Here is a 19622-nt window from a genome sequence, read left to right as displayed (position 1 = left end):
GAACAGCTGGCACTGAGGTCAGACACACAAGGAAATGGAGATGGATACATACAGGGCTCTTGCAGGTTACGCCTAACAAGATAGCACTTTTCCCCGTCTTTTATCATGTCCTTTTACAGTCTGCCTGTCTCAAAATACAGAAAGCAATCTGACATGATATACTAACTCCATATTTGCTGCAAGCATATTAAATATTGTTTCAACTACAGTACTGCTTATTTAGCAATATCGGAGTATTGAGAGCGATGTGGTCATTGTTGAGAAGTGTTTAGTCATGCTGACAATTCACTGGAGCGTTTAAAGGATTCACCATTGTGGCTAATCTGGATCTGGTTTGCCACTGAAACATTGTCAGAGTAAAGTAAATGGGTCACTTCAATATCCACTTAAAGTGTGTGTTTCTTTGTCACATTATGAACTGCTGAAGTCAAAGGTCAATGGTGAGGTCAGGAGGGAAGAAAGTGTTCAGCAGCCTCTGATGTCTTATGCTGTATTATTTATTAACGCTTGGCCAAGGAGAATTAGAGACACTTTCAAAGTACATCTGAAGTCCCTGAGTCAGTCTCACATTCTGAGTAACTTGTGATGGTGGATAAACTTTAAACCCAAAGATAACACCACAAATACTACACTTTCCAGAATTAGTCAAAGAGAATGTCTTTACCCATGGAGGTGTTACTGTCAGCATATTCTAGTCTAGAGACACAGATGTCTGTTTACGCAGATTGGAACGGCAACAACAAGCTATCTATTATGACTAAGAAGGCAGCAATAGGTCTCTTCGACCCCGACCACCACAGTGTTGAGATATGGTGGCACCTAGTCAAAGAAAAACAATGAATACTGCCGAGGACCTCAAGGCCCACACGTGACCTCAAGTAACCTAAGGATAGAAAATTCCATAACAATGACAAGTATTTTTACACCTCTGTGTGTGTGTGTGTGTGTGTGTGTGTGTGTGTGTGTGTGTGTCTGTGTGAATGTATATATTTATGTATTTATATGTTTCTGTATATATGCAAATTATAGGCTCAATATCATAAAAAGTAACAAAATAATACTTAAAACTGATAAAACGTCATATTTTAGTTTACATACAAAAATGTGAATGTAGAAAATCACCTACACAATATCTACTTCAGGAGTTTCATACATATAGTACATTACAATGAGTAAGCATTAAATTAAAAAAACAAAACAACTAAAGATGAAATCAAAACATACTAAAACAGCAAAGACACTAAAAATACATCTACATCTACATAATGCATATGTATGATAATGCTGTGATCTCATTGATGTGTCTTACTGATAATACCTATTTATACTATATAGGTGACTGCAGTGTTACCATACTGTAAGTAGCAAACAAAGTCACGTCCCACCTCAAACACCATGTACATGAAAGCACTTAACAGTGTATTCAATGTATGTTTTATAGTGGAGGCTCTGTACCCTCTAGTCTTTATGTTGTTTGGAAGCAGAGATGCAGATCAAAGCACACTGAGAGCACCTCAGGAATAATAACAGGTAAAATCCTTGACCCTCTGTGAAAGAAAAAAAAAAAAAGGAAATAAAAAAGAAAGAATTAACCATTCATAGGACAATGTTGGAGGTGTTCTTTGATCACCATTTCCTATGCTGCCAACAGCCTTACCACTCAATGACATGGCTGACCTCAGATGTCTCCCTCTTTGTTATCTGGCTCGAATACCCTAGTCACCATTAATCTTGGAGGAGATCATCAAAAGGCCAATCTTTCGGAAATGTAGCACCGTAAATAAGGACAGCTGTCTCATGCAAGTCAGATTGTTATTTTTTTGTGAAAGCAGAAAAGCTGGCTGAAAATCAGATGTGAGTAGAGTTGGAAAGAAACATATACTAGGGTTAGAATCCAGTACTATAAAACATCTAGGCAGACTACACTACTTGTATAACTACCCTGGGATGAGTCTGATCAGATACCAAAAAGGTTCAGCAGGTAACATCTTGTACTCTTGCACTGACCGTCTGGCACCCTGTTGTGTTTGCAATCCTCCTTTCTGCAGCCCCCTCTAACACGCTCTACAACGCTCCGTTCTGCAATGTTTTCTTTTGTCTCCTGTGTTCCCCTCTTTGCCAAATTTAGATGGATTTTAGTCTGTGTTTGACCAGAGCCTTTCGAGTCCCACACAGACAAAGAAAACAGTCTGGAGTCAGCCTGTGCATATCGATGACACAACACCCTCAGCTGTGACCAGCTAGCTACAAACATGCCCACAGCTTGTAATCAGGATTTTTAATACATTGTTGGTGTCCTAACTATCATAAGTACTGCAATGTTTACACATATCTGTAAGTGCAAGTGTATACTGTGCATATAGAAACATGTTCACACAGTCTCCAGCAGCAGAGATGCAGCAGACAGGACAGATTAGTTGAATTAGAGTACTGTATACTGTAAGTACGACATTACAAAACTGCTCATCTGACATACTTGAAATACAATTTCACCTCTTACGAATGTCAAGTGAAATATCTGAGTATTTTATGTGTAAAGTGACCTGGAAAATTAAATGCTTGCACAAGCAAGAATAAGATGTGGAAATAAGCCTTTAGGGATCCAGTCTATGTGCATCTGTGGGGAGTCGGATGAGCTCCGTCATGGGGTAAGGTTTCAAGTCTTTATCTCCACAATTCTGTTGGCATAAAATTTGAGCATTCACTGATCTGATGATGAAATAGAAGCCTCGCACAGAGGGGAACTTTTGCCCTTCTACTCTAAAAGCCGAAAGGCTCTAGAAAACATTCGCAGACATCTCCAGCGGTAGTCCCATTGGCTGCTGAGTATTGCATGGCTTGTCTGCGCGTGATGCCAAGGTGAAGATGACAAATGTAACCCACATTCTGCATCTTGTCTAATGTCTTTTTGCCTTCCACATCAGACATGCCACACATGGTGCTTTGTTTCAAAGGCATGGATTATCATCTACAGAATGCTTCCTGAAAAAACACATCAGCTGCAACCTTTTATCCTCTGCTTTGAAACGTGTTGCCGTGAGAACCAGCTTGAGTCTCCCAACATAAAAGGATATCAGTCAAGTGAACAACACAAGATAATGTCCTATTACTTTTATAATGTGAAGAGTACAGCTGTACTTTGTACAGTAGCTCAGTGTCTCACTCAACAGCATTTCGTATTTACTAATCACTGCTGAGTCTTAGAGGAGGAGCTGACAGGGATGTAAAGACACCAACCATGGGGGGAAGGCACTCTCCTGGCTCTGTGATGGGCTGATAACACCTCCTGTGACAGGAAATTATCTTACTGCTGCACACCCGCCATCACACTGCCACCAGGAAGATCTCTGCTCTCCTGCTCTACTTGGCTAAATCAAATCATAGTCAGTATTAAGGAGGTAATCATTCCACTATCAGTTTCCTTCACAGCACTCTGAAAACCAGGGGATTCAGGCTACAGGCTCTCCAAAATTTAAGAGTAGCTGATGAGAACCATCAAATTTTCTGTCTGTCTTTCTTAAGTTTGACATTTTTAGAAATATGTAAATTCATTGAATGACAAGATGCTACATGCAGCTGGTTTGTTTAGCATAGCACAAATGGAAACAGCTAGTCTGGCTTTATGCAAAGGTAAAAAAAAAAATAAACCAGCATCACTAAAGACCAGGCAACAAAGACTCCACTTGTCAGGTAATCAGCAAAGTCTGGAATCCTCATGATGATATTAAGACTCTAGGATGTTGCTGGGCCCAGGCAAAACATAGTTACATAACCATGTTGTTTTTACACTTTTTGTACAGGATAAACAAACAAGATATAATGTGTTAATTTAGTTAAGTTAGTTTTAGAGGTGTTGGTCGGCAGATCTTGTTACCTTGGGACAGAGCCAAACTCACTGTTGTATGTTAATATTTAACAGATAGATATGAGAGTAGTATCATAATTCTCTAACTCTGTGTCAAATTTTGACAAAACTTTTATCCATCTTTGGTTTTATCACTGCTGTTTTGCTGTAGATATCTTCTGGAATTTCTTTTTTTTAGAATCTTTAATAACACAATGCATGCTGTGTCATTCAACATTTTTGTTCTTTAAAAGACACAACTATTCAGTTAAACAGTTGTTTTCACCATGTCCACCCATTGGACTGCTTATCTAGGTGGGTTAGTATATCAAGTGTCTCTGCTAACCTAGGATGCACTGACTGGTGGCCTGTCAAGACTGAACTGTCCATCTGTACAGTATAAGCTGTAACTTACTGTCTTCAAGTACATTACAGTTCAGCCTTTGCAGTATTTTTAATAGTAGCTTAATCACCGACCTATACACAACTGCATCTTAATGATATTTAATTTCACAAATCCTTTCCCACTCCTACTCAGTTTTGATCTCTTTCCACACGGCCCTTCTTTGGTCTGTTTCCAATTCATTCATTTCTTTTTTTCTTCTGTCCCTCTACTCTTTTATCATGCTTTTAATTTGATGTCCAATTCCCTTCCCTCTCATGCAGCTCTCTAAGCAGATGCATTTTTTTTTTACCAAATAAAATATGAATAATTCATTTCCCAAAAGAAATGTCAGCCACTTAATTATACTTTCTAAACATTTTTTTTTCTCCACTCTTCTCTGTCTTCTCTATAACCTTGCGTTGCCTGGTCAAAAACATATGGGTCATATAATAAGGATAACTGAAGTCTAATATAATTGCAACAAAATATGCAAGCATGAAAAATGGGCAACAGAAAAATTAGCAAACCATGTCATAGAGAAGGCTCCACCTGCTTGGTTTGAGATGTATTTTTTTGGAGGACAGCTCAGTCTTGTGTGAAATAGTCATAATGCCATTGTATTAAGGACTGGAAAGTTACACTCACGGACAGCTGTTAAGTATTATGCTACAGTGGTCTCATAAGGTGGTCTCATAAAATGACTGCTACTACGTATATTATATCTAATTATTCCACTAACCTTGAATAAGTTCTACTAACTGTGAAAGCACCAATTACGTGCTCTAGTTGTGTGAAACTGAATTAATGCTTTTTACCATCTTAGCAGTGTGGCTCTAGAGGGGACAATGCTGGTTTGTCACTAGGCTGGACCACCACTTTGGACCAGACTGAAAAGTCTCAACAACAGTTGGATGGATTCCCATAAAATATTATACAGACATTCATGGGGCAGAGAAAATGAATCCCTATACCTGTCCTGACTTCCCTTTTCCTCTGGTGCCACCATGAGGTTCACATTTTTTTAGTTTAAATGTTTTGAAAACTATTGACTTCATTGCCATAAGTTTGATATCTGCTCTGGGTGGATTGTTAGAACTTTGGTGATTTAGACTTTTTTAATATTTGAATTTGAGCAATCCTTATGACCAAATATCTCTAAAACTATAATGGCATTCCTGTAGTAAAACAAAAGAGAATAATATAATAATACATATGAAGATATGCAAGCATGGCTTCTAGACTCTTCTTTTCATTCAGTGAAGCCTGCGATAAGCTTCTTCACTATGACATTAATGTACTATACTTTTCTAAGGGCCTCAGAATACATTTTAATTTACAGCTGAAAAATAACCAAATACAATCATGCATGGGGATGACCATCAAAAGACCAACACAAACAATACATCTGTAGGCTAACTTGGCGCTATGATAAAATTGAATTGAAAATTGAAAAATGTTGTTGCTTTCTTAGTTGGTAAAGGGAGTTAGTGTGTATAATTTATTGATCATTTAGTGATGTATTATTTAGTGGTTACACTGAAAGGATGGGTATTTTATAGAGTTCCCCTGGGGTATGTCAACAGTCCTTGAATCAGCTGTGGAAGTTGTGTGGCAGACTGAGAGGAAAAGGGAATGTAACAGGTCAGGTCCTGACTAATGAGAACAACTCTTACTGTAAGGCAGAATCGGAGTTAAGCTCCTCAACCTGTTGACAGCTATGTCCTTGGGTTGATTGTATGGGGAAATCATAACTTAACCTCAACCAGGCGCCACAAAGTTATTGCTATTGTTGGATGAAACTTACATCTTTGTCATACAACGTTTTTGTTTTTTTCCTTCAAAATCAAGCAAAGCAGAGATGAGGACATATTTTGCCTAAATAAGGAAAGCACTGCGTGTTTTTATAGTTTCCTGATAGCATTAATCCATTTCTCTCCCTCTTGGGAAGAAAGTCACAACTCTGTAAGTGCAAATGTAGTCCCCCTCTCATGACTAGCCTATTTGTGTATTTCCAAAGGTCTTGATTGGGGGATTGAAGTGAGGGAACACAAGATCTCTAGAGCCTCTTCACCCTCAAATACTCAGCTTTGGGCCTCTTATTAACTATTCCCCAAAGAGCCATGTTTAATTGCCAAGTGTTAATTAGAGATTTAGAGGGGAGGGGCTGCAGCACCCAATTGCCATTTCCTTCTAAAGCCATTTGGCATGCCACAACACGTTAGTCATATGGAAGTCCCTCCTGGGCATCCCTGATTTCATCACCAACAACAAACAGAACATCACTCACTTATCCCACGTTGAATAATATTAATAATACTGTAAAAAAAAAGAAAAGAAAAGAAAAAATGTTCAGAAATATCAGAGAGCTTCTATGAAGTAAGATAAAGTAAGAAAAACAACATGTATCACAACTTATCTTCAAATGAATGAGATTATGTCCTTTGTTCTGTGTCTCCATCCCCTTCTCTTTGTACTGTATGCATTTCCACTGTAGGGCCATAGTGGCAGATAAGCAGCGGCTTACACAGAGCTGGAGTGGCAGTGTCACATGTGCAGCCATCTTGTGCCCCCAATCTGGAGAGATGTAATTCTCTTTGTGTGATAATGGTTCTCAACATGCCTGAGACAAGAAGGAGGAATCCTTGTGGGAATTTCGCAGATGTTTAACCCATTCCATCTCACAGTGCTGCTCACTGGATAAGGGAGAGGCCTCAACAGATTGTTGAATATAATAATAATATATGATAATAATATAGTGTAACAGAGTAAAGTAACATTAACTTAACTTGCAATTAAGTTCTTACAGAAAATAATTACTGTTGTACTTCAAGAAATCTCAGATCAAGAAAGTCTCAAGAAGTCTTGCATATTAAATAAATACATTTCCAATGATGACTCAAATAGCTAATTTGGCATGTAATTAGTTGTTTATGTCATTTATCAAGCAACAAATGCAAAATAATAAATAGCCTCAGGTTATCAAATGAGAGGATTTGTTTATTATCATTGTAAATGAAATATCTTTGGATTTTAATGTAGACTGTTATTTGGAGAGAACAAGCAATGTGAATGTTTTCCCATTTTATATATCTGATAGAAAATTTATCTTGTTATTAAAAAAATAGATTGTAGAATTTTACAAAAATAAAAATTACCATTTGATTAAACTCAGTGGGGAGTACGGAGATCAAATGAAGATACCATGGTGTGTATCACTACTTGAAAATGTAAATCCCATGATTAGAGACCTCAGTAACTCTCTGCACCATTAGCACATGGAAATCAGAGAAAAGGTAGTGCTAAGGAAAAGCTTACAACATGTCCAGCTTCAACCTGTGTCTTTTCCATTCAGATCTGATATGGACCCAACCTAATCCACACAGTCAAATACATCTGTAACAAACTGAGCTGTAAACAGGTTGAAAATGGATGTGGATATTATTCTGCACTCACAGGCTTAGACTAGCATCAGGCATATCTTTAGCAGAGTGAACGTTAATCTAATAAAGCTGTTTTTCATCTCAGTGGGGGCCACACTTACACACCCCTAGTATTTAGTGTGAGTATTGCATCCCTACTTGTGCAACAGTTAACAGGTTGCCTGATTCCTAAGAGCTCATTTAAGTCTGCTTGCTATCTTCTGACAGCCCAGTCATTTATCACATGGTGTTTCATTGTAATAGAATTCTATTCAGAAAAGATTATACCCAGGCTTTCTGATTATAACTTTCACCATCTTTGACAGCAGAGCTTCCTCTTTTCCTATTTCCTGCCTCTACACTTCTAACATTCCTTCATAGACTGATTTTCTTCATCATAGTCCCCCAGAAGGGTTTCTTTGATTTCTTTCCCATCTAAATTTAACTGTTACCTGGACATCACCTCCGCCTGCCAGCTGGACAGATGGCCTCTTGCCTTGGCCATACAGCCATGTGTATGACAGCTCCATGCTCTATTTTTCACAGCACATTTACAGCAGATGATCACAGAGCCTGGGTCACATCATAACCAAGTGGCAACCTCTGTGGCTGTGAAATGAAGCCAACATGAAAGTGCCAAAAACTTAAGCTCCGATATCAAAATGGTGAACTTCACAGCAAAATACACGTTTACAGCCAGGTACATAAAATGGTGGTCACTGGTGGTGGTGTTTGAGCAAATAGGCTTCAATCAGACCGGCTCAGCTCCACTCACAATCTATGTCTGCAGGAGCAGGCAGGACTGCCAAGATGGCGATGGACAGAGCCACTACTCTGAGCTTCACAATGGCTCTTTTGGTCCTATCCTATGGCGACGTTACGGATACAACGTCTATATTTTATGCAGTCTATGATCATAACCAGCAGTTAAATGTGGTGATGGTGCAGCTCGGCTCAACATTGATCCACTTTTTTTTTCCACAGGTTGGCTCAGGTTAAATGCAACTGTAATACAGCTCCATGAGAGCTAATGTTCATTTTTAATTGTACACCCATCCACCTTTGAATTTTGTAACTAACAACACAACACATACCAGTGATTTATGGGGATTCATTGCAGATTTTTAGTACTTCGCAGACTGGTGGTTGTGCAAATGCCACAGTTTTGTAGTCTTGCTGACAGCATCTTTGGAATATCAACATGGACATAGCTGGCTTCTGAACACACAAACTCCAAATTGCAAACTATTGGGATCCATTTCAGCTTTCAGCCAACAGAAGAGGCTGATGGCATTTCCAGCATTTACTAATGAGTCAGAATAACTAATTCCTCATATTTCACGGTCTGTAATCTGCAGCATCAGCTATGCATGTGTTGACTCAGCACGCCAAATGAAGTATTAAAAGAGTGTCTTTGAACACTCTGATGTTGTTTAGAAACCGACAAAGGCAGTGAGACCAAGATGAAAAATACATTTTATGGCAGAGCTGTGGGTAAACATATTTATGAGAGTTGAAAGACAACGTTATTTTTTTCTCCTCATAATTTTAATGACACACAAACAGCCAGTTTATGTAATTCTGTTTCATATAATGTGTTACAGATATAAACTGGTTTTGATGAGAAGTAAGCTTCTCAATGTCCTTGTTCTTTGAGTATCCACTCTGAGTTTGTGAGTTCAACAACACTCCACTAAAAGTGGTCTGACAGGAGAGGACAGATTAATATTAACACACACTATTATTTAAATTCTCTACTATATAATATGCAAATGTACATTTAAAGAAAGACATTTCTTTCTTTGAAGAGTGTCTATTAAATATTTCAAAGCAGTGGACTTTTTTTGGGCTGAGTGCCTTGATACACCATTATCTTTTACCCAGCGTGTACCATATTCTTCTTTGTGTTAGAGAACAAAAGAATCATACCTGTAATATGCTGCTGCGGCGTTGCATCACTGTTTGCAATCACAGGTATTTTATATTCACATCATTTCTGTCGCATCATCATCCTCACATTATTTATGAAAGGTCTATTAACAATAAGCTTGACCTGCAATGTGCAAATGCCCTTCCATCGCATCTTAGCCTTGCTGCTTAAAGAGACTATTTAAGATTTTAAATAGAGCCAACACTTACTTTAATTAATAAGACAGTGTAGATTCACTCAGGTGTGAATAATAACTTGGTGTATATTGGCAGGTTTGACACTGGCTGACATGTTGGCCATGTCTCCTTAGGCTGAGTCCCAGCAGACAGGAACAGAAACCCCTGTCATGGTAGCCCATCTGAAAACCTGTTCTCTCAAAACTCCAGGGACTGACCAATGAACTGTCTTCATGAATGTGTTAAGTGTTGTATTATTGAAAAAAAGCAGTGTGAAATCTCCAGGAAGCAGATCTCATTGTCACACAAGTGATGCGAGTGGCAATGACAAAAAGGTTTATGTCTTTGAACAAACTAACACTGATAAGCAGAAAGGGGGAGTGGGTATAGTACAGTGTAGTAGTATTATCTGGCTCCCACAGCCAGATGAGCACGTAGTGGCAGTGTAACCAGGGAGTGCCTTATCACAGACGCATGTGGAAAGATAAATGAGAGAATCCGCAGTCTTTAAAATTAATTGCAGTCTGCAGTAATAACCTTTCTGCAGGCAGGCACCGTGGGAAGCTGTGGGAACACAGGGGAGCCTTTTTAGCTGGCTAGGGGATTCTTTAAGGTGCCTTAGGGGGTGATCCCAGAAACAGAAGCAAATGGCTTTGGTAGCACATGCTGACTGGTGCTGAGACAGACCAGCTGTTCAGTCTACTTGGCAGCAAGGCATCTCTAAAGCTGAGCAGCAGATGAGTCAAGACTGCTGTGCTGGGAGATGGTTTGCTCCCCTTTCATTAGGCAGCTCAGATCAGCAGCGTAAGTCATGTACCTTCTTGCATGTTGTACTTTTCAGACTTTTTAGCTGATAGGAATTTAGTGAAAACTAGTTTCACTCCTATATGTTTGAGGTGTTCATCTATCCATTGCACCTTTTCTATTTTTGAAGATGTAGCAACACACACCCATTATGTCAGATAATCTGTTTCTCTGCTTGTCTGCCTAGGCCTTTTTCTATGCCCCTTTTCACGTCTATTCTTCTATTCCTCTTTCATTTGGGTGATCTCTCTCGAGCCTCTGCCTTCATTCCCTGGAGATCATCCTCTCCCATCTCCCATCCCAGACGCTGGCCAATGTGGCAGCCTTGCACCTCAGCTCATTATCGCCCATGCTGGGCCCACAGAGGGCAAGACACTGCGGATCACAGCTTGTCCATAGCCAGCTGTCAGGGCTTTCCTTTCATTGAACTGGGAAGGCTGGGGTTCCTGTCCCTATAGGGATGGTTCCACTTAAAAAAAACATCCAGCCAAAGAGAAAAAGTTGGCTTGCAGGAACTGAGAAGGTGTGGACACCTAGCTCAGTACGCCCACATTTCTTTTGTTAGTCTATACAGTAGTAGTCTGTTTGTTGCTGTCCAAAGAAAACCATGTTTTTTTCTTTAGTAAATGTCTTTAGTTGTTCAGCTGCTGTACCATTTGAAACCTATTGGATTATCAGAAAATGCACACCTTCTTCTCAGTAGCAAAGCTATACATTGTATCCGTGTAGGGGTGTAATGGTACACACAAGTCACGGTTCGGTACGCACCTCAGTATAGGGGTCACAGTTCGTTATGGGTTCGGTACAACGGGAAAAAACATTTTTTAAACACACATATAAAAGACTAGCTTTTTTTCATTTATTTTTAACAGACACCAATTGACTTTTTGTCGACAGCTCATGCTCCACCACTGCTTGTACACGCTTGTAAATGGCAGGGACTACAGACTGGCTGATGTGTGCACGGCATGGGACACTTTAGTGTGGCTTAACACCTTTAATAAATACTTGAAGCCAGGCTCTTCTACTACGGCATATGGACGCATAGATGTTGATATGTATATGCCAATTGCTTCTGTGATGTTTTTGGTGTTAATGTCAAGAGGTGGCTTAAAAGCAGTGAGGATAAGTTGTTGCACCAAAGATGTTTTTTTCCTCGCACCAGTGACAGATATGTCTTATGTGGGTTAGCATGTTTGAGGTGTTGCCAGCAACATACTGCACATCCGTGAAACATCGCCGGCAGAAAGTCTTTGTCCGGTCCACCAGTCGCATGCCATCACCATTATATTGTACTGGAAAGCCAAAGTGCTCCCAAACAGCTGATTTAAATGAAGCTGGCGCCTCCTCCAGCTCCACACTTTTCATCACTTTTCTTCTTCGTCCTTTTTTGTAACTACTTCTTCTTCTGTAATGACTGTTTCTGGGAGCTTTTAGGCTCATTACCGCCACCTGGATTAAAGTGAGGACTCGACTTTTTTAAAAACTCACTCAGACATATTCATCGTATGACTGCATGCACCGAACCTTGATGCCCGTACCGTGACGGTTCCAGCACTGTTCCTCTTCAAAATAAACGTCATCTTGACTCACCTTCTCCTGGTACTGCCGTCTAGATGAGTCCAGGGATTGGATTAGAGCAGTGGCATGGCCCACAAACATGGCGTAGCAGGTAGCGCCCACAATCATGCTGAGGATCGTCAGCCACACGTCTGTCATGCCCACTGGGGGGTACATGCCATACCCAATACACAGCATGTGGCTCATAGCTTTGAAAAGTGCGTAGGAGTACTGCTGTCCCCATGTGTCATTCTGGATGAAACAGAGGAAATGGGGTGAGTTAGGGTAAGTACGTAGGAACACTTTTTATCCTGCTCTCTCTCCCTCTCTCATAAGGGTGTTGATGGCACATTAAAGGTCGATAAGCTCCATGACAGCTTACACGCACGTATCCAGTTACTCAAGACAAAACTAATGGCATGTGTCTACTTCAGACTGTCTTAGTTCAATACAGAGCAGCTGGCAGGGTAAAACATACTTTTCAATATGCAAACATTTGGAGCAAGCAGACATTTGGGCGAAAGCCTAAAACAGAGCCTTGAGAATGGGCGGATGGAGCATGAGACACTGGAGGCTTGGATGACAGTAAGTAGGTCAGCTATTTAGAAAAATGTGAATTCTCTGTGAGTTTTCTCATTTGTAGATAAATTGCCCCTTTTCCTTTAGATCCCGGTGGTAGTTCATGGCAAATCAATATCAACTCTCTCCTGGGGGTGACATGTCCAAATTGCTTTCAAACTCATTTCCACAGCAGAAAAGCTGAGAGATAGCAATTTTATTAGTGCCCTCCTGAAAAGGTAAAGAGCAATGACCCAGCAAGATAATGGGACAGCTACTGTAAAAGAAGACAAAAAATGTCTCCTAATGATTCTAATCAGAACCAAACCAACTGTGACTGAGTAAATACTTACAAACTCTTTGTCTAGCAGGTAATGTCAGGGAAACATAAGGAGCTTTCCATCAGAGAGGTGCCTGCCCTGAAGGCTTGAATTAATTCAGAGAGATATATTTGTTATTCTGTCACCATTCTTGTGTAATGCAGTTAATTAGACGGTGTTTACGGTGTGAAACACAACAAACTCCATTTTGATGTTAATGAGAGGCTACATACCTCACCTCAGGATTTTAAACTAAGTATATTATGAGTGCTCTTCCTCACATCTAACGACCTCTGCACTCCTACTGCAGATTCACAAAGCTGTTTTGGGGTGAAGAAATCAGAAGAGACAGCCAGTACAAACCTCTGTGGAAGTTTTGAAAAAGACTGAGCTGTAACAACACGAGATGTAGGAAATGGCTAAATATAATCTAATGTAATCATCTTGTGACAAGGCATTGGCATGTGAGCTGATACTTGCTGAGATGTAGATATTTAAATATGTAAGAAATGCAAGACTGCATTTTTAGGTTTACACGGTAGTAAGTGAAAGTAAAGAGAAAACAGATTAAAGGCTATATTATTCTAAAATATAAACATATAAGGAAAACTGGATTTTATTTGTTTAAAAAACAAAGGATGGCAGCTGTCTCATATTGTTTTGAAGGACTAGGCTTTATAAATCAGTTTTTCTCTGTTGTAGCTTTATGTATTATGCAGTAGTATTTCTATGTAGTTCAAATGTGTGTATGTTTTTAAAAAAATAAAACAAAAATGTCAGTGTTCTCACTGCTATCTTAATCCATGCATATTGTACTATGTCTTAATGATGAGCCACAGTTTACATTATGTTGCCTGACAGCTCAGCCTTATGCCACTTAAGATAGTCCCTTTAGAATTACCTCCACGCATATTGAACTAGTGGTAAAATGCATCTTTCATGGTGGAGAAGGGGATATATACAAGTATGAATGTATATCTTTATCTTGTGTTTCAATTTAGATAACTCAAAGAGGTTTTGTCAATGAAGTGGACAAGTAGTTGCCCTGTACTGACACTGTATATGAGCAAGGCCACCTCACCTGTGTGTATCTCTGCACAGACAGGTATGGAGAACAAGCTAAAATTAGCTTAAGTGTGAAACATCTCAAGGGACAGTGGTTTGAAACATCTGCCGTTTCTTGTGATTAAATATAACAAGTGAGCATGTCAGGAAGGTAGTGAGGCATGATGAACCAAATACATCATACCTTGAGCAATGTAACTACTCATGTGACATCTGCTCTGGCACGGTGAGCTGAACATACAGCTGTATAGAAGATGGTTTCTGTAAAACTAAAGGTTGGCTTGCTTGAATTTGTTGTTTTATTGTCACAGGTGCATTTACCCTAGGCTTTCAATTGGGCGTTTTTCTGTAAATAAATGTGCTATTCTATCTGTGTGTGATTCTAATGAATGTAATACTTTTCACAGGGAATTGTGACAGAGAATGGCTGTGATCAATATATGGATACTAAACAGCTGTTGCCAAAGGAAAAAATTGATTGGTCAAAATGTTGCCAATAAATCTATTCAATCCAGGAAGCTTTTACTCTTCACCATGTAGACGTCTTTCAGTTTGTCACTAAAATTAGTTGCAGACCACAAGAAAGCCCAATTATTGCCTCACTGACTGTTACATTAAGATGTGTATTGATAAGCCATCAGTCAGGGAACCACTTTCCTTAACTGCATTCCTTATGGGTTGATTTATTGGTATGTTATTTGGAAGAGAGAAGCATTCAGTGATTTCAGATCAATCACGATCAATGGCCCCACCACAAAACCTGACAATAACTCCTGATTCGTTTGGAGCCACTGCCTTTTATTACATGAGACATGAAGTTAACATGAAGCCATCAGCTGCGGGTGATTCAGAATCGCACATCAGGTGTGACACAGTCCGCTTCTGTGAGCAAATAAAAGAGGACTCTATTATGAGCCAGGCTCAGAGACTCTGCTCCAGCTACTGTTTTAACAATACAGCAGAATTAAAGCAAAGCATGAGTGCTCACTGGAAACTGTCAATATTCAACCAATATTGAATAAGGGCGGTCTGTCCTCCTCAGAAAATCAATGTACCCTGCACAGCCTCAGTGTCTCTCTCCTTTCACAATAAGGACAGATGTTGAGAGCTCCACATAAATAAAAACAATCAGCAAATCGAATAAATGTGGGTAAATGTAGCAGATAAATATATTTGATTTAGGGCTTAAAATGACAGATATGTGAGGCAATCTTTCTCAGGATGCTAAGGGGTTTTAGTACAGTAATTACTGAAGCTGATGGATGAGATAAGACAGGGCATAATCTGATTCCAACAAGCAGGAGGACTCTATGCCAGAGAAGCACTTACCACCATCTTATTTTTGGACACCCAGCAGTCAGCGGGGAAGTCCTGCAGCATAGGCACCAGAAACTGCAGGCAGCCATCCCAGTGACACAGCAGCAGCATCATGCCGATCAGATTGACAATCCTCACCATGGCACTGGCAAGGTCATAGGTCATGTGAAAGATCTGAGGGGTCAGAGATGAAAGAAGCAGGAAACGGGTTAGGGCAGGGTGACGGTAAAACCCCTGAAATCTCTCCAGACTGCAAAGCACACACGCATACACGTCCTCAAGGGAGAGTTTCCTCTTCCACTAGCAGTTCAGCGACTTCTGGGTCTATCCTTTGATCATGTCATGCACAGGGTTTCCGGTTTAGGAATTAGACGACAATGTATTTAGCCCGTAGAAACCTTATTTGGATAGATGAGCTAGTGGATGCAAATGCTGTGAGAACGGTCAACTGGGGATGGTCAGCAGGCTGGGCCCATTAACTCTTCTGCTTCTGAATCATCAACCTCTCAGCCAAACACAATAATGGCACAAGGGCGGAGGTGGCTGCGCTCCTGGGGTGAGAGCATTCACAGGCTTGGTTTGTTAATCCTAATGATAAATATACTCATAAGGCGCTCCAGGACTTCTGGGCTGGTGTAGATTTTAATGGCCTCAACCATTCAAAGCCTCTTAATCCCACTGAAGACCACGGTGTGCACTGCTAACCACTCTGCTCCTTATTAAAATCCACTCAGTGCCTTTTAAGCGCTTGTGACTGAGAGGGGATATTCCATCTTTACTTTGTTGTTCAGCAGTAGGTGATGATGAGGAGGGAGATGAAGATATCAACATACGTATCTGTCACCCAAAGTTTTGTCTTAGTACTTTGTCTTAGCTGATACTCGCTGAGATGTAGATATTTAAATATGTAAGAAATGCAATTTTTAGGTTTACACGGTAGTAAGTGAAAGTAAAGAGAAAACAGATCAAAGGCTATATTATTCTAAAATATAAACATATGTTAAAGCACAGAGTAGTTTATTTTTTTCTGTCTCCACTGTGTTTTTGTGTGTATCTGTGTTATTCTTATGTGTGCGTGTTAAGATGGAGGCTGGCAGGGACCAGTGCAATGTTTGTCCGGAACAGTGCGGGTCCTGCTGCACCATCAAATCACATCAATTTGGCTCCATCAGCAGGCTAGCATGAAGCCAAAGGTATACCCAGGAAAATGTGCCTGGGTGAGGTCAAGACATTCCCCACTTATTCATGCAATCTCCGTCCATCCACACAAACATTACACAATGAAGCTCAATATCTCTCTCCCACTCCAACGCAGAAACAGATAAATCTGCACAGCCACACAGCTCCCGTAGAATTATATTTACAATAAAGTTAAAATTAATAATGTGTCTTTATAGGAGCTATGTGGTTGTGCAGGTGTATCTGTTTCAAAGCCTTGGGCACTTTCACGTCATCTAAGCTGAATCATTTGCCCAGCTGCACTTTTTCTCACTTAACCCACTAAATTTTATAATCCTCTACACGTCTGTTCACAGCTCCTTGTCAAATGCGAACTAATGCTTTTTTTTTTTTAGCAGCCAGTCTTTTCTTTAAACACGATGTTAAATCATTTATATTATCTAATATGCAATGTTGTGTGGTGTCAAGTTTTCTGCTGGAGCCATAATGGCATTCAATATCGGATAGCCTTAAAGTGTTAAGTTCACTCTGTGATGAATAAATGGACTGTACTTTTAAATCTAGAAAAACTTGCCAAGTAAATTTTGAACACAAACACAGCAGAATTTTGGTACATTAAGACTGACAAATGAACAAAGATCCATCATTTTCGGAGCATGTAAAAAGTTAGAATTTGCCCTAAGCTGCATCAACTGGGGCGATCCCTTGTGAGTCTCCCTTTATGGAAAAACAACTCCATAATGCAATCCTAAATGATCCTAAATTGGTGGAGTACACCTTTAATAACTGCATGTAAAAGCACCATTATTACCTTTGAGTTTGATAAACAGGTGTTACCTCTATCATCCAAAATATCAGCAATGGCTCATTGTGGGCAATAACTCTTGAAGCAAGTAATGGTCTACTGTCTTTAGGGTGTTATTATCATTGTGTGGACTCTCCTTGAAAATGTCAATGTACTGAATCCTATCAAACTCAATCCAGTGTTAGTATATTTCTAAAATAGCACACATTCTTTTCAAAATCTTGTGGCACAGCCTGAATGACTCATTATTGTTCAACGATAACTCCTGTTACATTCTTACTGTAAATGGGACCTCAAAAGACCTCTGGCACTTAAACACTATGTGGAGAATAATGCCTGTGAGGACTGTGGCAGCTGATGCAAATCTCCAGCTTGTAACCCAAACTCAACTGTCACTGCAGGAAGGTGATTCCCCTATCTCTCTTCACAGGTGCAATCAATTCAAATACACCCATGCCAGGCAGGAACCGACTTTCCACTTACGAAAAATTGTTCCCAAGATTGCTTCTGTTAGAAGGTTGGATCATTATTAAAGGATCATTATACTTAGGCAAAGGAATAAGGTCTCTGTATCTCCTTTCATTTCTGTCGCTCCTTGTAAATGTGAAAATAGACACATGCATCAGGATGTCTGAGCGTGTTTAACAAAGAATCATGTACTGTGCTAAAAACACGCATACATAGAGGATTCAACACGAACACACAAATGTGAAAGCGTATGGTTGCACACACAGCGTTACACACAACATGGCGTGTTACGTGGCGAATGATGGATTGCTGACCACTTTCTTTTAATTGATAGGGACACAGAGAGAGCCTGGCAGTATTAGCATCAGCATAAACAATAGAACTTTGATTGATGAAGGCACAGAGATGCAACACAACAGTTTCTTATGGGGGGGGGGCTTGTCATTACTCCCACTGCTCTCATTAGGCCTCTCCATATGAGAGGCCATGCTGATCCAGTATCTGCCTGCCTTTTTAAAAAAAATCAAAAACATGGACCAGATCACGTCACCTGTAGTAAATCAACGCCAATGTAGTGGTTTCATAAATGCAACTACTGAAACAGTAATGACATGGTTGTAAGCACTTTGAGATTGAAGGCTCTAATTTATTAAATTCAATTTAATTTAACTGTAGTCTTGTGAGAAAGGCCACTTTAACCACAGTCAATGTGACCAGGGAAACTACATTTCTACTATGAGGGATTTATTTCTATAGCATGCACCATATGGGAATTACAAAGGGTCAAGCATAGGTCCTGAGGTCACTGTAGGGATAGTGCTAAATCTTAGATTATTATGGAGACAGTGACTTCTCTCCTTGAAATACAGAGCTGCTGTATGCTTGTGTTTAGGAAAGCAGGCACCATTCTGATCATTACTATGGTAACCGAGGTCAGAGATTAGGGCTGTCTCACTCCATAGACACGACAGATACGTAAATAATGCAGAAGCCTCTACAGAGTCAGATAACAATATCGGAACACTAAGGGTAAACATATTTCCTTGTTTGCAGACTAATGACCCTTTAGGTGCATAGAGTAGTTGTGACACTATTCTGAGGGTAGATGAATGGAAGGCTTGAGTGGAGGGCCTGGTCAGAATTGAGGCAGCATCATGTCATGACACATGTATTGATAAATTCCCAATTTTCCTTGATCAGACTTCAATAATCCTTTCAGCATAAAACATCTTGGACTCCTGTGCACATGGATAGAATTCTCCACAACAACTACTACCAGAAATACTATGATTACTACTTTCTCTTACCCTGCTGACTACCACTGCTGTCAACTAAAACTATACCACCAGAATAGTTAAGATTCTTAACCATATTTTGACACAAATCTACTACTACCAATGCAAAAGATAAACCAAAGATATTTACAGTGTCTCACAGACAAGATCAAAAGGGCAAAAACAGGGTTACTCACTTAAGTCCTCAACTAATCTGTATCCCTGTGAGCCAGCATTCAGGCCCAGACGAGTACAGAGTGGATGAAGGCAGCTGCCGAGTCATCTCAAACAGATGGAGTGAGAAGAGCGTGATCCAGGTGGGAGAATAGATGCATATGTCCCATGGTGCTGATGGTAGCTGCCCAGACACAGTCGATATAGCACTATACCGAGGCATCTGGTGTTTTCTGCTCGTGCTGCTAATGATGATGAATGTTTGGCATGATGGCGTCTCGACACATAAGAGAAAACAAAATTGTTTGCTCATACTATTTTTCTGATGCAATTTTGCTGACTGA

General features: G+C 39.9%; 1 protein-coding gene across 2 annotated transcripts in view; it reads right to left on the bottom strand.

Moving 5' to 3' along the window:
* hcn4 (hyperpolarization activated cyclic nucleotide-gated potassium channel 4) overlaps positions 1–19622 on the bottom strand; it is a 76834-nt gene that overhangs the window by 22330 nt on the left and 34882 nt on the right. For both annotated transcript variants that reach the window (XM_027281676.1, XM_027281675.1), the window contains 2 exons: positions 15391–15552; positions 12152–12370 (listed from right to left, as the gene is read on the bottom strand). In XM_027281676.1, the coding sequence (XP_027137477.1) occupies positions 12152–12370; positions 15391–15552 (381 nt within the window). The remainder of the gene's footprint in view (positions 1–12151; positions 12371–15390; positions 15553–19622) is intronic.

The sequence above is a fragment of the Larimichthys crocea genome, chromosome VIII (genome assembly GCF_000972845.2).
Source record: "Larimichthys crocea isolate SSNF chromosome VIII, L_crocea_2.0, whole genome shotgun sequence".
NCBI lineage: Eukaryota > Metazoa > Chordata > Actinopteri > Sciaenidae > Larimichthys > Larimichthys crocea.
The sequence above is the reverse complement of the archived record's forward strand: the minus strand, read 5'-3'. Positions and strand labels throughout refer to the sequence as shown.